General features: G+C 39.4%; 1 protein-coding gene and 1 long non-coding RNA gene across 2 annotated transcripts in view; one reads left to right on the top strand and one right to left on the bottom strand.

Annotated features, from left to right (window-relative positions):
* The window catches only part of PPM1E (protein phosphatase, Mg2+/Mn2+ dependent 1E), a 228,705-nt gene extending 216,893 nt beyond the window's left edge, over positions 1 to 11,812 (bottom strand). The window contains exon 1 of the mRNA XM_043902820.1: positions 11,187 to 11,812. Within this exon, the coding sequence (XP_043758755.1) occupies positions 11,187 to 11,638 (452 nt within the window). The 5' untranslated portion in view covers positions 11,639 to 11,812. The remainder of the gene's footprint in view (positions 1 to 11,186) is intronic.
* LOC122694285 lies at positions 11,470 to 14,233 on the top strand. The gene is made up of 3 exons (XR_006341160.1): positions 11,470 to 11,605; positions 12,196 to 12,297; positions 14,014 to 14,233. It is a non-coding gene; the product is annotated as an uncharacterized LOC122694285 (long non-coding RNA).
* Positions 14,234 to 16,890: the final 2,657 nt, after the last annotated feature.

Here is a 16,890-nt window from a genome sequence, read left to right as displayed (position 1 = left end):
ATCCAATTGTGTGTACATAAACTGTGAATAACAAGTCTCTAAGTAATATATGAGATTATTAATAAGTTGCCTACACCAAGACTATACGAACTAATATTCAGTGTTGCCAGAAATCAAATTGCAAAACTTCAGAGGTCATTCCCATTGTAAAATTCATGATAACCTGAAATTTAATGGCATCACCTCTCATATTTATACCATAACTTGTTAGGTTCAGTAAAGAACATGCTTACAACATGATTCTGCCCTCTAGATTTTTAGCCTAAGAAAGAATTTTATATATCACATACCCCAAACACAATTTTATAAATACCATATATACCAATTTAAAAGCATTACATTTTTTGATGCTTTTATATACAAATGTGAAAACTGGATGTAGCACAATACACTTCTCAAAAAACAAGCTTACTAAAAACCAGTTTTTATTTTAGTTTCTAAGATTCACAAAGTAGAAAAAATGTGAATAAGAAATCACTGTATAAATATCAAAGATCAGAGGCTGTGCCTTGTGGTTCCGTAGAAAGTAGGTCAAAAGATTCAAATCCATAAAAGACAAAAATTGTAATGCTTCTGTAGGAATCTTATATTCATTATGAAATCAAGTCACTTGGAAAAAGATTATCTTTGATATTTCTAACCCAGCAGATTAGTCTTTTGGTTTTGTTTTTTTTTTTAACTTAAGCATAGTTGATTTACAGTACTGTGTTAAAGTCTTTTGGCTCTTTTTCTTTGATGACTTGAAACTAAAACAGGAAGTAATGGGCTAGTTTTCCTCAGAGCTATACACTGGAAGGTAAAATCTTAAAGGAAAATACACACAAGGAATTAAGAACAATCTCAACCTTTTATCTAGCTCGAAGAAGGTAATGTAATGTGCGTTTGTGCTCAGTCATGTCTGACTCTGTGACCCCATGGCCTGTAGCCCACCAGGCTCCTCTGTCCACAGAATTTTCCAGGTAAGAATACTGGAGTGGGTTGCCATTTCCTACTCCAGGGGATCTTCCCAACCCAGGGATAGAACCCGTGTCTCTTGCATCTCCTGCATTGACAGGTGGATTCTTTCCCACTGAGCCACCTGGGAAGCCCTTTAACTAGCTCAAGACTCTCTATAGCGGCTTCCCTTGTGGCTCAGCTGGTAAAGAACCCACCTGCAATGTGGGAAACCTGGGTTTGATCCCTGGATTGGGAAGATCCCCTGGAAAAAAAGGCTACCCACTCCAGTATTCTGGCCTGGAGAAATCCACGGACTGTATAGTCCACGGGGTCACAAAGAGTCGGACACGACTGAGCGACTTTCACTGACTCTCTATAAAGTATTATTTTGCTTCAAAATTGTCATTGTTCACAGTATTCTCGAAGAATTTACATAAGAATACTCAAGTTCACAAAATTTTCATTTTGGACTGTACAGTTTGCAGTAATGAAAACTGCAAACATATTTCTGCAGCTAGATGAAAATGTTAACACATACCAATAACCACATAAAATAGAAGCCACATATACCAGTAACCATATAAAATAGAAGCCAAGCTCCTTCACCATTCAGAGTAAAGGAAAGGAAGAAAATAATAACAAAGAGAAAGAAGGTAATGAGAATAGGCCTATAAAAATCTAGAAAGGAAACAACCTGGACAGAGCAGAGAAAAAGTTGAAGATTCATTGATTAGTCAATAAATATTTAACAGTGCCTACTATGTGCCAGGACCTGCACCAGGTGCTGGATACACAAAGGTAAACAAAACATTCTTTATCTATTGCCCTCAGTCTGGGACAGAGACATCAAATAATATATATATATATAAATTATGGTAAGTAGATATAAAGAAAAAGCAAAAAGATACTATGGAAACCAAAAACCAAGACTTAATTTAGACCTTTGGTAAAGAAACACCTCTATGAGGAAGATATATTTTAGGTTAAGACCTAACGGTTGAGCTGGACAGTGGAGAGAAGGGGGAAAGTTGCTTGGGAAAAGAAAAAAAAAGTGCAGTCCCGGAGGCAGGACAGAGCATGGCAGTTTCTGGGAACAAAGTCAAGACCACTGTGATTAAAGCACAGCTAGGAGAGTTGCTATGGGTTGCTAAGAGTTGATGGAAGTTTGGACCACAGTGGTGGGAGTGGAGACCAAAAGAAATGGGTAAAAAGTATTTTTCTTTCATTTAGAAGTGAAATCAAAAGACCTCAAAATAATTAATGCTCTTCAATCTTGCTTCTCTACTGTAGCAAGAAAAATACTGAAATGGTCTTCCAAAGATTCCCTGAACTAATTGCTAAAATCTCTGAATACTAACTTGATATCACTCCGGTGATTGTGCTATATTATAGGGCAAGTTGATCTTAAGACAGGGAGATTATCTTGGTGGGCCTGATCTAATCAAATGACCCCTTACAAGCATAGCGCTTTCTCAGTACATTCTTCAGTACTATCCCTCTTTAGAACTGGGATGAGGACTGACCTTTTCCAGTCCTGTGGCCACTGCTGGGCCTTAGAGATTTGCTAACATATTGAGTGCAACACTTTGATAGCATCATCCTCTGGGTTTTTGAACAGCTCTACTGGAATTTCATCACATCCACTAGCTTTATTAACAGCAGTGCTTCCTAAAGCCCATTTGACTTCACACTCCAGAATGTCTAGCTCTGGGTGACTGACCACACCATCATAGTTATCTGGTTCATTAAGATCTTTTTTGTACAGTTCTTCCATGTATTCTTTCCATCTCTTCTTGGTCTCTTCAGCATCTGTTAGGTTGCTCTCATTTCTGTCCTTTATTTTGGCAATCTTTGGGTGAAATGTTCACTTGACATTTCCAATTTTTCTGAAGAGACCTCTAGTCTTTCCCCTTCTGTATATATGAATATATTGGGTTAAATAAAATAAAATAAATTCACCGTGTCTTTCAATTTTTCAAATGGGGTTAATGCTAGTCAATGGAAAGTGAACAAACTTGTATATGCCACTTCTAAGGTCTGGCCTCTAATACCATTCTCCACTCCTATGTTTGCTAGATGTACGCTGATGCCTGGAGCAACCTTGGAAACCATAGACCAAAAATGAAAAACTCTCCTAGCCTGAGTCCATTAATCACTCCATAGAACACAGTGCCTTCTCCGTTCAAAGTACTCTCTGAGCAAGAAATAAACTAACATTACATTAAGCTTTTGAGATATCACGATTTACCCAGAAGAGCAGCAATTTTTAGCCATTATAGTACAGAACATGCAAAAATTAGAAACAACTTGACTGTCCTTCCATAGGAAATTAGATAAATAAATCATAGTATATTCATACAGAATACTATATAGTAGCTAAAATGAAAAAACTCTTGTATGTATCAATGAATCTTTTTTAAAAATGTTAGTCTCAAGAAAGCTATTTATGAAAACAAAAACAAAAAAGCCACCCAAATTTTGACCATACAAATATGTGGGTAGTAAAAATATAAAATGAGCAGAGGGCTACATTCCCTAAATTCCCAGATTACCTCTAGAAAGAAAGAAAAGGAAATGAGTTCATAGAAGAGAGTGACAAAGTCTTCAATTTCATATGAAATGTTAATTTATGTATGAAATGCTTTAATTCCTTAAAATAATCTTAATCATAATTTCTTGGAATGGGGGTATATGGATATTTTTATTATTCTGTTATTTTGTAAATGTTTAAATCATTTCATAATATCAACTATCTTTTTCTTATATATATATCTTCTCAGACAGTAAACTAACAAAACTTTGTTAGAAGACATTTAAAAACTATGTACCAAAAGCCTTAAATATGTGAATATCTTTAATGTAATCCCAACACCATATACTATTTATAAATATACTCTAAGAAAATCAAAGGTTTGCTCAAAGGATGACCATCAAAATATCCTTAGAGCAACCAAAAACTGGTAATACCTAAAATGTCTAATAGCATTGTGATTAAATTACTGTGTATTCATTTAAAAATTACACAGGAGGTAGAGTGAGATGTGTGAAGGTATAGATGAAAAAAAGACTGGCCACAAATTGATCACTGCTGAGGTTGAGCAGTAAGTACACAACTTTTTATATACTTTAAATTTTTTATAATAAAAAGTTTTAAAATATGAGAATACAAAACTTTACTAAGTTTTTCAAAAAGCAGTTTAAAAATAGTTAGGAACAATATTTTGTGTTTAATCTCTTGGCTCATTCACTGGATTTATCGTGTGTTGTATATGTCCCCGTCATTGTTGGCCTAGGGATTTGATGGCAAACATGTAGCTAATAATCTAGTGCAACTGCCTTCAAGCACTTTATCAAAATCATTTGTAACATTATGAATACCCCACTTTAAATGTAGATATACACTTCTCATGTGTGGATGTGTATATATACATATATAAATTTCATACATGCATATCCATGCATACGTACCACTCTCACCAGCAGTATTATCAGTATTTCTTTGAATATGCTGTATTCTATATAAACTACTTAATACTTACATTTTCACAGATTTCTCATCAAATATAATCACCCTTTAAAAAAACTAATAAAACTAAAGACAGAAGTATAGGCTTCCAAGTTTTGTTGCTTCTTACACTTGCATTACAAATAATATGTTCAACCTATGATTTCTTTGCAGGAATTTTTTAAGTCAATTATCTATTTTGTGAGGGTTAATTTTGTTAAATACAACTAAGGAATCCATTTAATGAGAGTAGGTAAACAGCAATAATCCAGAATGTTCTGAAAATTGGAGGAAAGGTGCCACTGTCAATTCTAAGTCAAGGAACTTGCAGGCCATCAGGATACCTCATGTATGGTATTTAACATGAAGCCAGCTGTCACACAGGACAAGCTGCCATTCTCAATCAATACGTCAAGTATTACTAGCACTTAACTCCTTTTTTTTTTCTGGTCATGCCACCTGTCTTTCGGGATCTTAGTTCCCCAAACAGGGATTGAACTTGGGCCATGCCAGTGAAAATGCCAAATCCTAAGCACTGGACTGCCAGGGGATGCTCTTAAGTTCATATTTTGTACACAAAGAAATAGATTTTAATATTTTATTCCTTCACTGAAATGGATTATCTTGGGTACACCTTAGTTTGAAGACCACTAGTCAAGATACATAAATATCTGTGGGAAAAAAAAAAACAAGTGCTCTATTTTGGGGGGCTCCAAAATCACTGCAGATGGTGACTGCAGCCATGAAATTAAAAGACGCTTACTCCTTGGAAGGAAAGTTATGACCAACCTAGATAGCATATTAAAAAGCAGAGACATTACTTTGTCAACAAAGGTCTGTCTAGTCAAGGCTATGGTTTTTCCAGTGGTCATGTATGGATGTGAGAGTTGGACTGTGAAGAAAGCTGAGCGCTGAAGAATTGATGCTTTTGAACTATGGTGTTGGAGAAGACTCTTGAGAGTCCCTTGGACTGCAAGGAGATCCAACCAGTCCATCCTAAAGGATATCAGTCCTGGGTGTTCATTGGAGGGACTGATGCTGAAGCTGAAACTCCAATACTTTGGCCACCTCATGCGAAGAGTTGACTCACTGGAAAAGATCCTGATGCTGGGAGGGATTGGGGGCAGGAAAAGGGGACGACAGAGGATGAGATGGCTGAATGGCATCACCGACTCGATGGACATGAGTTTGAGTAAGCTCCGGGAGCTGGTGATGGACAGGGAGGCCTAGCGTGCTGCGATTCATGGGGTCGCAAAGAGTCGGACACGACTGAGCGACTGAACTGAACTGAACAAGAGAAATAAGCACTAGGTGTTCTGTAAGGAGACACAGAAGAGACATCTAATTCATTATGAGTGTGAGATTGGTGAACAAAGAAAGCGATGTGAAATGGAGACTTGAAGAATGGGTTAAAGATTGGACAGAGTAAAGTCGGAGTGGGAGAGCAGGGTAGATCAAACATGTTGTGTCCAAAGGTACAGAGGTAAGAGCAAACACAGCACATTCAAACTAATACATTAATAGTCTAAAACAGCTGAAGTATAGTTTCTAGGGGTGGGATGGAGTGGGTGGACAGTGATTCAGGGATGGGACTGATAAGATTATAAGGGCTTGTTTGGATTTTATCTGTAGGGCAATGGAGAAATAGGTGATGAAGGTATACAATAAAGAACTGGCCTTGCCAAAAAGAAGTCTGGCCTTTGTCCCCAGCTCCTGGGAGGTAACCTCTAAATCCCTGGAATTTCTAGAGTAACAGGAGTGTCTTTGTTATTCATGGTGGGCCCCTTGGATCATTTGGTGTCAGCCTGGGGTGGGAGACTGGAAACTATTAATAAGTTCAACCATGTGAGCAATCTACCAATAAATCCCAATAAAAACTGGACAGCGAAACAGGTGAGCTTTTTGGGCTGGCAAGACTCCATGAGAGAGGGACACATCCCTGAGGACAATGGAAGCCTCACATCTGAAACCCTTCCAGATTGCAGCTCATGCATCCCTTCCTTTGGCTGGTTCTAAGTTCTAACTTTTCCTTATACTGAACCATAATCCATTAATATAATAAGCTTTCAGTGAGTTCTGTGAGTCTTTCTAGCAAATTATCAAATCTGAAGGTAGTTTTAAGAAACCTGAAAATTATAGTCAGTGTCAGAAGTGAGGGTGGTCTTGTGCACTCTTCCTTCCCTCTAACTTTATAGTTGGACCCTAACTCCTTGCAACTTTTGCCTCGGGCAGACTTGGCTGTGTCTGACTGGAGAGCTGTGCCTTTCACCCCAGTTTGGCTAATACCGGGTAAACAGTAAAATATTTAAGCAATGGGTGACAATTAATCAGTCTATATAATCTAGATTCTAGAGGAAACACTTTACTATTAATACACTGGGGAAAATACATTGGAGAAGATTGGGAAGAAACAGCAATGACAGCAGCGATGGCGAGGGACATATTTAGGAGGTATTTATAAGGCAAAATTTGACTGAACGTGAGGAGGAGAGAAGGAGAAATCAAGGATAAACCCACTAAAAAGAGAATCAAGTTTTAGCTTTGTCTTCTGTGGGGGAGACAGAGAGAGATGGAAGATCAAATTCAGTTTTGGACAGTTTAATTTGAGAAGACTTTTAGACATCTGGATAGAGCCATTCCATTAGCAGTCAAAGCAAAGATGGAGACAGAGTTGGGAGCTATTAGCATAACTACAATAACCAAAATCATGGGAGAGACTGATGTTGACGACAGACAAATAAGCCAACCAAACTTGAAAAGGCCAAGGACCAAACAACAATATAAAAGGGTTAGGCAGAGTATTAAAAGCTCACAGAGAAGTGGCAGTCTAAGATGTAGGAGAAAAACCCGAAAATTATGGCTTACGCCAAACGGTTGCTATTTTCTTTTTTCTGCTACTTCTTACTACTTTTAACAATAAAAAAAAAGGGGGGGGGGAATCTAAATGAGTGGCCTAACTCCCATCCATGTATTTTTTCATATATATACACAGTCAAAGTTTAATGGCTTTCTAATCTATCTCAAAGTCATTAATGAGTCACATAATTCAATACAACTGAATTATTAGTGTCTATAAACAATGATTTTCTTTCCCAAGCCATTTTTAAAGTGGCCACCCTCATTACTACTGTAAACCATCTGTAAGTATTTAACTTTGCCAGGCTACCAAAATATCTCCCCCTCCTTGAGAAGTCCAACCCAGACTAAATGAATAACTGAGGAGACAACTGCTCTAAAAATGTACTGACATGTAGCTCTAATACAGACTTCAGAGTATTTGTTTCTTCTGGGTTAAAACAAATAGATTTATCCCCCATACAATAACATAGAGAAATAAAATACAGCATTGACCTATGCAACCTATCCAAGGTTATTCATATCTGCTATAAGATCAGCTGTAAATTTTATCTGAAATTATTTCAAAGCTATAAAATATCTTACCTCCACCTTTTCAAAGAGATCCATTAACCTCAAAAATCCTAATTTTGCATCATTAGAATTTATTTTACTCTCTTAGGGGGCATTTTAGTTTACAGGAGTAAAGGAGATAATTTTTACATGAGCAGCTGAAGATTCCAAATCACTGGAATTTTTTATTGACATGGAATAGACTAATTCAGTTAAACAGTTCTAAGGAACTGCCGGAATTTATTATTCATTCTTAAAGATTTAATTAGTTGAAACAAAACTGTTTAAATGGGCCTTTAAAAAAAAGTATTTATAGCCCACAACAGAGATCTTTCTCATCCTAGGGGATTTTTAACATTTCAAATAATTTTTCTTTCAAAATGTTACATGTTTTTTTCTAGCAGAGAAATATTAAGTACATATTTCCCATTAAAAGCAAAAACTCTATCACAAATACTGAAAAACTTTCAAGTTGCTAATTATAACTATATTTTGTCGATTTAAACCTGATCCTTTACTTACCTAAGTAACTGCTTATCTCAAGCTAATCCTAAGCTTTGAGTTTACCAAAATGAAGAATGATAAATATATCTACTGTTCTTAAACTCTGAGAGAAGCAAAATGCTGGGGAAAACATTCACTATATTTTTTGAAGTAAAATTTCAGCCAGTGTATACATAAACAGTATTGAGAAAGTAAGCACCTTTATTTTTTTTCTGTAGCTTCATACTATATATTTATAAAATACTGACAGAAAAAATAGTCTAGAGACTTGTGAAAGTGGTTCTAGTTTCTTCTTACATTAGTTTCAACTGTGAAATTGGTGAATATATATTTCAAGTAACTTCATTTAAGTATTTTAGCACACTCTGACAAGCATGACAGTTTCTAAAGAATATTAAGAATTCCCAAAATAAAGAGAGAGTGGGTATCTGAGAAAATATTTTGGAAAAGAAAAGAAACAAAAAAACTTCACCTCCCCCAAATTAGTAATTCCAACATATTCCTAATTAGAATGATCTCAAAGTGTTTCCTAGGAAATTTGATAACTCAACTTTTCCTAGGAAATTTGACAACTCAAGAATTTTGAGGTTCAAAAACTATATTGAAAAATGCTGGAAAACCATTTGTACATAAATTGTCATTTCTGAATCAGGATCCTCAGTTTTCTCTTCTGTAAAATGAAGCGAACAAGAAAATGATCTATCTCTACAATGTCTTCCAGTACTGATTCTTGTGGCCAAGTTGTATGATTTTCTTTCATACATAATAAATAAAGCACAAAAAGTATGTGTTTTTAAACTGTGAGACTTTTAGGTTTTGGGGTTTGTTTTTTTTTTTTCAGTCTGTTAACAACCCTGAAGATACTTTACATAAACAAGCCAGGCATTTTATATCTGAGTAAAACATAAGTTAATAGCTTCTGCACAAAACAGTATACATGATGAAATCTCTGATTTAAAGTGAAATAATGTTTTCCAACTTCAATTTTGCTAGTTTTACTTCAAATCTAAACTTCCTCAATTAGATGGCCATTTTATAACCTGAATACTTTTCTAGTTTATACATGTATTGAAAATCTTGCTTCCTTTCCATGTGGCAAAACACACATCTACCTACCATCATCTTTATACAGATTTTTAAAAAACCTTGAATGGTACATATTCAAAGTTGCTCTAAACTAATGACTCTTTTTTTTTTTTTTTGAAATGGACTTTCTCTAATGTTTAAATGCGTATTTCTTTAATTCTGCAATTGCATTTGTAAAGGTAAAATTGTCAAAATAGAGTTAGTCTGATGCTGAGATAAATCTTTCCACTTCAGTAAACAATTCCATTTTATTTTAAGCAAGAAGTCTTAAGTGTCTATATAGTATTAAAAATGATATTTCATAAACTCTATTCTATGATTGTTTACAAACCCCAGGAAGAAATACTCCTAAGATGTTTTTACATGCCATTTTACATTTCCCAAAAAGCAGTATTACTTTGGTAACCAGATAGTATTTCAAAATTGAAATTTCAATAGTGTATAAAGTATGGGACACATCAACACAGTCCACTTTTACAACAGGTATGTTCAGTGCTTTTTCCTGTTGACAAGCTTCTGTTTTAACAGGAAGAATGATTTGATCAGGTGTTTGTTGGGTTGGAAAAAGACAAAACCTTTACTTTCCAGGTCCTTCTCTTAATCTAAGATTTTAAAAAAATCCAAGAAGTGATCTTAACTGCAGTGAATCTTGCAGTAGTAAACTTTTTGATGGGGACAGAGTAACACCTTTCATTACAACTATCAGCAGAATGGCAAAAGGCTCCAGAGGTTTACCAGTGTTCTCAGAAACTTGTTAGTATTCTCCTCTGTCATTATTTCAGAACAATTCCATTTAGAAAGAAACGCAATTGTAAACTGCTTCTATTTCAGGCCCATAAAAACTGGGATGAAAGGCAAAGCCTTGACCTTTCTATTTTAGACTTTCATCTGTGTAGCTAAGCCATCTGCTTTCTCTCTACCCCATCTACTTACTTAATGGACTGAAAATACTGCACCTAATTGCAATTTTATCAAACCAGCCAGAGTTTTCCACTTTAACGAATTTCGGCTCTGTCTTTCACCTGAAGGCTCGCAGGTAAAATTTTCCTTACCCGTCCCTCCCCATTTCCTTCCCACCTCCCCCAATTATGAGTTATCAAGTATCATTAAACTACGATACGAAGCTTCCGTGTATTAAGCCATCTACACTTTCAACACCGAGCGCCCAACAGGAGAAAATCGACTCCAGTCTCCCCTCCTGTGGATCTGGGACCGGGATTATCATCTTTGTTGCGGTTACGCAGGAAGCACCTAGCAAGCAGCTCCTGCCTAGAAAGGAGTCCGCGTCTCTCCGCCGCCAAACAACAGGGGGGGACTCGCGCCGGGAAACAGACAGACCCGGGAGGGAGGAAAACCTCCAGGAGGAAGGAGAGGGCTGGGAAGAGGGAGCTCTCAAGACTAGAAGGAAGGACCTTCCCAGGCACCAAGCAGAAAAGGTGTGAGAAGTGGAGAAAGAAGTGGGCGGCCGGGGAGAAGCTGGAAGCTGGGGGCCTGGCGGGAGGGCGCGGGGGGCGGCTCCCGGGCCCCGGCGGGAGGCGCGGGGGCCGCGGCGGGCGTGGGCACCTCGCCGCCGACCGCCCGAGTCCGAGCAGCGGGGGCGCTTCCAACCTCGCCAGGGCGCCGGCGTGAGGCGGGCGGGGGGGATGAGGAGCGGAAAAGCGAGCAGTTCGAGCGGCAGAGGGAGCCGCGTCGAGGCCGGCGCGGCGGGGACGGCGGGCCACCCCCCGGCCGAGCCCCGCTACTTAACTATTTGTAGAGCTGCTGCAGGCACAGGTCCAGGCTCTCGCCCTCCACCTCCTCGCGGGTGATGCGCTCCGACAGTGGCCGCGGCAGCGGGGGCAGCGGCGGCAGCCGGGTCTGCGGTGGCGGCACGGCCGACTGCCCCCGGGCCGCCGCCTCCTCGCTCGCCGCCGCCGCCGCCTCCTCCTCCACCGCCTCCTCCTCGGGCTCGGGGTCTTCTCGCTCCTGCTCGTGCTCCCCCTCCTCCGACGCGGCCCCCGCGGCCGCCGCCTCCCCGGCTTCCTCGACCGACGCCTCGCGCGCCTCAGCTGCCACCAGTTCGGGCTCGGGCTCGGGCTCCGACTCTTCGGGTTCGGGTTCCGGCTGGGGCTCGCCGCCGCCGCACGGTCCGCGAAACTCGCCCAGGAATAGCTCCAGGAAGCGCCGGTAAGTTTTCTCCTCAGGGCTGCAGCCGGCCATCGCTGCTCATGCCCCAAGGCCGACCGGGGAAACGGGTGGGGGAGGCCCGCGAAGGGGAGGGGGGCTGCTGGCGAGCCTCCGGCTCCCGCAAGGGCGGTTAACGGCCGCGCCGGCACGAGCGATCAGCACTAGGTTGCCTGGAGAGGGCTCCCGCAGGCGTGCGCGCCGCCGAGCCCGGACGTGCGCGGCCCGGGGCCGGGGGGCGGAGCGCGCCGCCCCTCGCGGGTCTGGAGGGAAAGTTGGTCTCGGGCGCGCGCGCGGGGTCCGGCGGAGGCCCACCCTCTAGCCCTACGGAGAGCTCAGCCCAAGCTGCCTAGAGACCGTCGCCATGGCAACCGGCCTCTAAGGAGGAATTTCAGGGTCCCTCCCGTCGAGTCCACAGAGTCGAAAGGGGCACTCGACTTGGTCCCCTCTCCAACTCTGAATGCCTTCATTGTGTGGATACCCTAACCTCAAAGTGGTTAAGAGGGAACTAAGACGTTCGCCCGGTCTAGCTGTTGGTCTCCCCTTGATGTGGATTCACCTCAGTTTTCCTTATCTGTCCTGTCATGTCTTAGGGTCCGTATGTGCGGAAAGATACCACGGTGTGAACACCTTCTGTTGTCGATGACAGTAATTTGATAAGTAGTTTGCAGGGGAAGGCATTCAAATCTACAAAGGTAGGTTCCTTTGCCTTCATTCTCTCATCTGATTCTGTGAAGTGGTGTTATCTTCACTTCCCAAAAAGAGGAAGCAGGATTAAGTACATTTCTTTTCTCAAGGTGTGGAAGCTCCTAGTCGTGGCATTGGAATTGGAACCCAGATTGTCAGCTTATAAAGCCTTTCTAGACCCTTTTTCCTGTACTCTTCTCTGACTTTGAAGACTCAACAGTGTAATAAGTCTATCAAGCCTTATTTTTAAAAAGCTTTATAGTTTATGCGTTATAGTCATCCCCTTAATCCTTGTAATAGCGCCTCAAGGTATTACCATGATTCCATGCCATGGATGATAAAACTGAGACTTCAAGATATTGCGATGCAACAAGGACTAAAAACAGCTCTTTTTACTGCAAAGCCATCAGTTTTCCAGCACATCAAGACACCCTTCTTGAGTGTCTGCAGGCAACCCACTCCAGTATTCTTGCCTGGGAAACCCCATGGACAGAAGAACCTGGGGGGCTACAGTCCATGGAGTCACAAAAGAGTCCGACATGACTTAGTGACTCAACAACAAATATATACTTTATTACATAATCTGTATTTTTTGGTACATTTTGTTTGCTCTTCTTCCCCATCCCCCTGAGTCTCTATTTTTGTAGACTGAAAGTGAAACAACTTTAAATTATTCTAATTTTCTTACCAAACTACACACAAACCTATTATTTTCAAGCCTTACCGAGGGGAGTGGGAGAGGGAGAAGCTGTGTTGTTACACAGCTGTATAGATGACAGCATCATTACTGCATACTGCCATGGCCATGGCAGCATGTAATTCAGCAAAAATACAGTGATTCTTCCTCCACTTTGAAAAACATGTTCACAAAACATCCCCCCCATCCTCTCCATTTATTCCTTCTGGATTTCAGTTGGATTTAGGGTCTGAAATAACATTTCTAGTCAGTTATTAATGGCAGAAGGAGTCTCCCTGCCAACTGTTTTCATATAATACTGTATTCTAAATCCCTGATGTGATACTGTTATTTTAAGAATAAGTGGGTTGAGCTCACTAATGTACATTATGGCATCATGTAAAATAGACGTCCATTCTCTTTGTTAGCTTGAGATTAAATAATACATGATAGAAAGTGTATACTGAGTAATGCATGAGTCCTCTGTAACTACTTATTTTTGTCTCAAAGGTAAATGGTAAGACCCAATAAATAAGTCTGTTTCCAGACAAGCTAACTGTATTTATACATGTTTTGTTTAAAATATCACCAGTGTAGAGCAACTTCTTTATGCGATGCCAAGAAAGTCTTTAGACTCGTCATTTGCCTTTGTTTTCAATCCACCTGTTCATTTCCATTTCAGAATGTCTAGAAAAGATTGACATAACTTATAAGGGTACAAAACCTAAATGTCCGCAATTTTACATTCCAACAACTATTTAATATCTCAGAATTTGACACAATGACATTTAGTTCAAGAGCACAAAGCTGTCAACTCTTAACAATTCACATCAAGCAACACCTTCCTACTTTGTAATGTAGTTGCCTCCCTCGTCTAGGTGACATTTATTTGTGACGTTAATTTATGACTCAACCCACATATCAAAGGGAAGTGTTATGTGTTGGGGAAACATTACTACTAAGAGTAAAAGAAAAAGCCTACACCTCTACATTACTATAAATGAGAGGTGTGTTTGCTTATATTAATGAAGATATTTCTTTACAAAAGATCAATATGGATCCTGCTGCATCCATTTGACAGAGGAGCTTCGCCAGAAGGTTGCTGACAGCAGTGCTGGGATCTCAGAGCAGCTGTGTAGGATGATTCTGCCATTGTCAAGAAGTCTTTTTAGTCATTATTTTGCATTGCTTTACTTTCCTTTTCAGTTCCTCTCCTCTTATACTTCCCTAATCCCCTTTCTTGTTGTCTATTTTAAAATAGAGCTATAAAAAACATATGCATTAAGAGCATTTAATTTTTTAAAGTTTTGTTTTAGATTTGTCATAAGAATTGTTCTCTCTCTAACCCTTAGCTCTTTGGAGGAAATGCACATGTTCTTTCAAGGACATTCATGATTAAGGATGATATTTCAAGATTCAAAAGGGGAATTCCCCTGGTGGTCTAGTGGTTAGGATTTGGTGCTTTCACGGCCGAGGGCCCAGGTTCAATCCTCAGTTGGGGAGCTAAGATCCCACAAGCCATGAGGTACGGCCAAAAATCATAAAAAACTTAAAAAAAAAGGTTAAATAACAGTGTTGAGTTAGGCAGTTTCTTGTATGACCCAGTAATCCATCTCCCAGATATTTACCCACAAGAAATGAAAACGTATCCACCAAACACACAGACACACATCACCAAAAAAACCCCTTGTATATAAATTTTTTACAGTAGTTTTATTCATAACAGCTCAAACTTGGACATAACCCAGGTGTACATCAATAGTGAATGGATAAACAAATTGTGGTATATTCATACAATAGAATACTACTCATCAATTAAAAAAAAAAAACAACTACTGATAAACACAACAACATAGGTGAATCTCAAAAACATGATGAATGAAAAAAGTCTAGGCACAAAAGAGAACATACCTCATGATTCCATTTATATGAAATTCTAGAATAGGCAAAACTAATCTATAGTCACAGAAAGCAGATTAGTGGTTGTCTAGGACTGACGTGGAGTGGAGGATTCATGGAAAAGGAGTAAGTGGAACTTTGTGGGAGGGATTAGAATGTTCTATATCTTGACTGGGTGTTTTATATAGGTGTATTCATTTGTCAAAAATGATCCCAGTGTACATTTTAAATAAGTGTATTGTTACATAAATTATACCTCAATAAGGTTTATTTTAAAAGTTAAAAAGAATTGATTACTGCTTGGTCCCTTTTTTGTTCTCACATCCATTTCTTCCCCTACTTTGCTCTCCTTGGTATTACTGGGGTGCTGACTCTTTCAAGCTGCATTCACCAGGTTCCTGGGCAGCTGAGTTCCAGCTGCGATTTGCCCAGTGGGAGACATCAGCAGGAAACTAGAAGGTGGAAGGAAAGGCAAAAAGCCAAGATATATCTTCCCTGTCCCCTACCTCAGTCCTAATGCTTGCTGCTTCTCCTTTATAGCCTTGCTCCCCCTGAACCTGTGCACTGGGATTCCAGCTTTTCTCTTTGACACCAGTCCCAGAGCTCCAGAAACATCATCTTCCATTTGTCCATCAGCCTAGACATGGTAGCTGGCTTTAGCTGCCTAATCTTGCCTGCTATGGATGGATTATTTGTGTGCTCCAAAAATTCATATGTTTAAATCCTAACCCCCAAGGTGAAGGTATTAATTAGGAGGTGGGGGTCTTTGGAAGGTAATTAGGTTATGAGGGCACAGCCCTCATGAATGGGATTAGTGCCATTAAAGATGAGGTGCAAGAGAGACGCCTCTCCCTTTCTAAATGCGAAAACACAGTAAGAAGACCACTGTCTGTCCCAGACACTGAATCTGCCAGCGCCCTGATCACTGAACTCCAGCCTCCAGAACTGTGAGAAATAAACTTCTGTTGCTTGTAAGCCACCCCACTTATGATTTTTTCATTATAGCAGCCTAGTCAGACTAAGATACTGCTGTACCTTCCCTTTTGGCTTTTTAGCGCTCCTATCATGTGTGTAACTGATTTCCTGTATTCTATTCCCTCTGTTTTCTTAACTGGATCTCAATTAATACAATAACAAATAATACTTTAAAGAGTGATAAAAATATATAAGACAACTATAAATGGATTAAGCTGTCATTAAGGCAAGTCTAGGTTTTCAAAGGTGCTACTTGAACAGTGAGTATACTTGAAGATAGCAGTAAATGATTTCCTATTATGCATATGTTAACTTTTAGGAAATACATGTTATTTTTAAAACCTTAAAAAAAATTATGAATAGGCTGCCAGTGGTTCAAAGGTAGGGAGGGGAAAGATGAATAGGTAGAACACAGGATTTTTAGGGAAGCAAAGACTATTCTGTATGATACTATAATGGTGGATGCAAATCATTAGACATTTGTCAAAAACCACAGGACACACAACACAAAGTGAACCCAAGTGTAAACTATGTACTTTGGTTAATAATAAAATATCAATATGGGCTCATCAGTTGTAACAAACATACCTCACTCATGTAAAATGTTAATAATAATTGGGGAAACTGTGAAGGGGACTTACATATATCTCTGATCTGTTCCTAGAGAAATGTTTAAGGCTAGGCCTAATGATGAATATTAAATTACAAATATAAAATGTTCCATTCATATTTTTTAAATTAATGGATAACTAATAAATAAGTACTTTGGAGATACTAATTTGATTGCATTGTCAAACTGACTAGTCGGGAGCAAGAGAATACCTGTCAACTGAAAAATCTGAGCACATAAATATTTTCAAATAAGAGCATCTTCCTCCCTCCTCAACATACTCTGCCTACATCTGCTACATCCTAGAAGATGTAGAAGATAAGGATAATTAAATATAGATTAGTTTTGCCTATTCTAGAATTTCACATAAACGGAATCATGAGGTATGTTCTCTTTTGTGCCTAGACTTTTTTCATTCGGAATGTTTTTGAGATTCACCCA

Source organism: Cervus elaphus, chromosome 5, assembly GCF_910594005.1.
Source record: "Cervus elaphus chromosome 5, mCerEla1.1, whole genome shotgun sequence".
NCBI lineage: Eukaryota > Metazoa > Chordata > Mammalia > Artiodactyla > Cervidae > Cervus > Cervus elaphus.
Note: the sequence above shows the minus strand (reverse complement) of the source record. Positions and strands in the feature narration are given on the sequence as shown.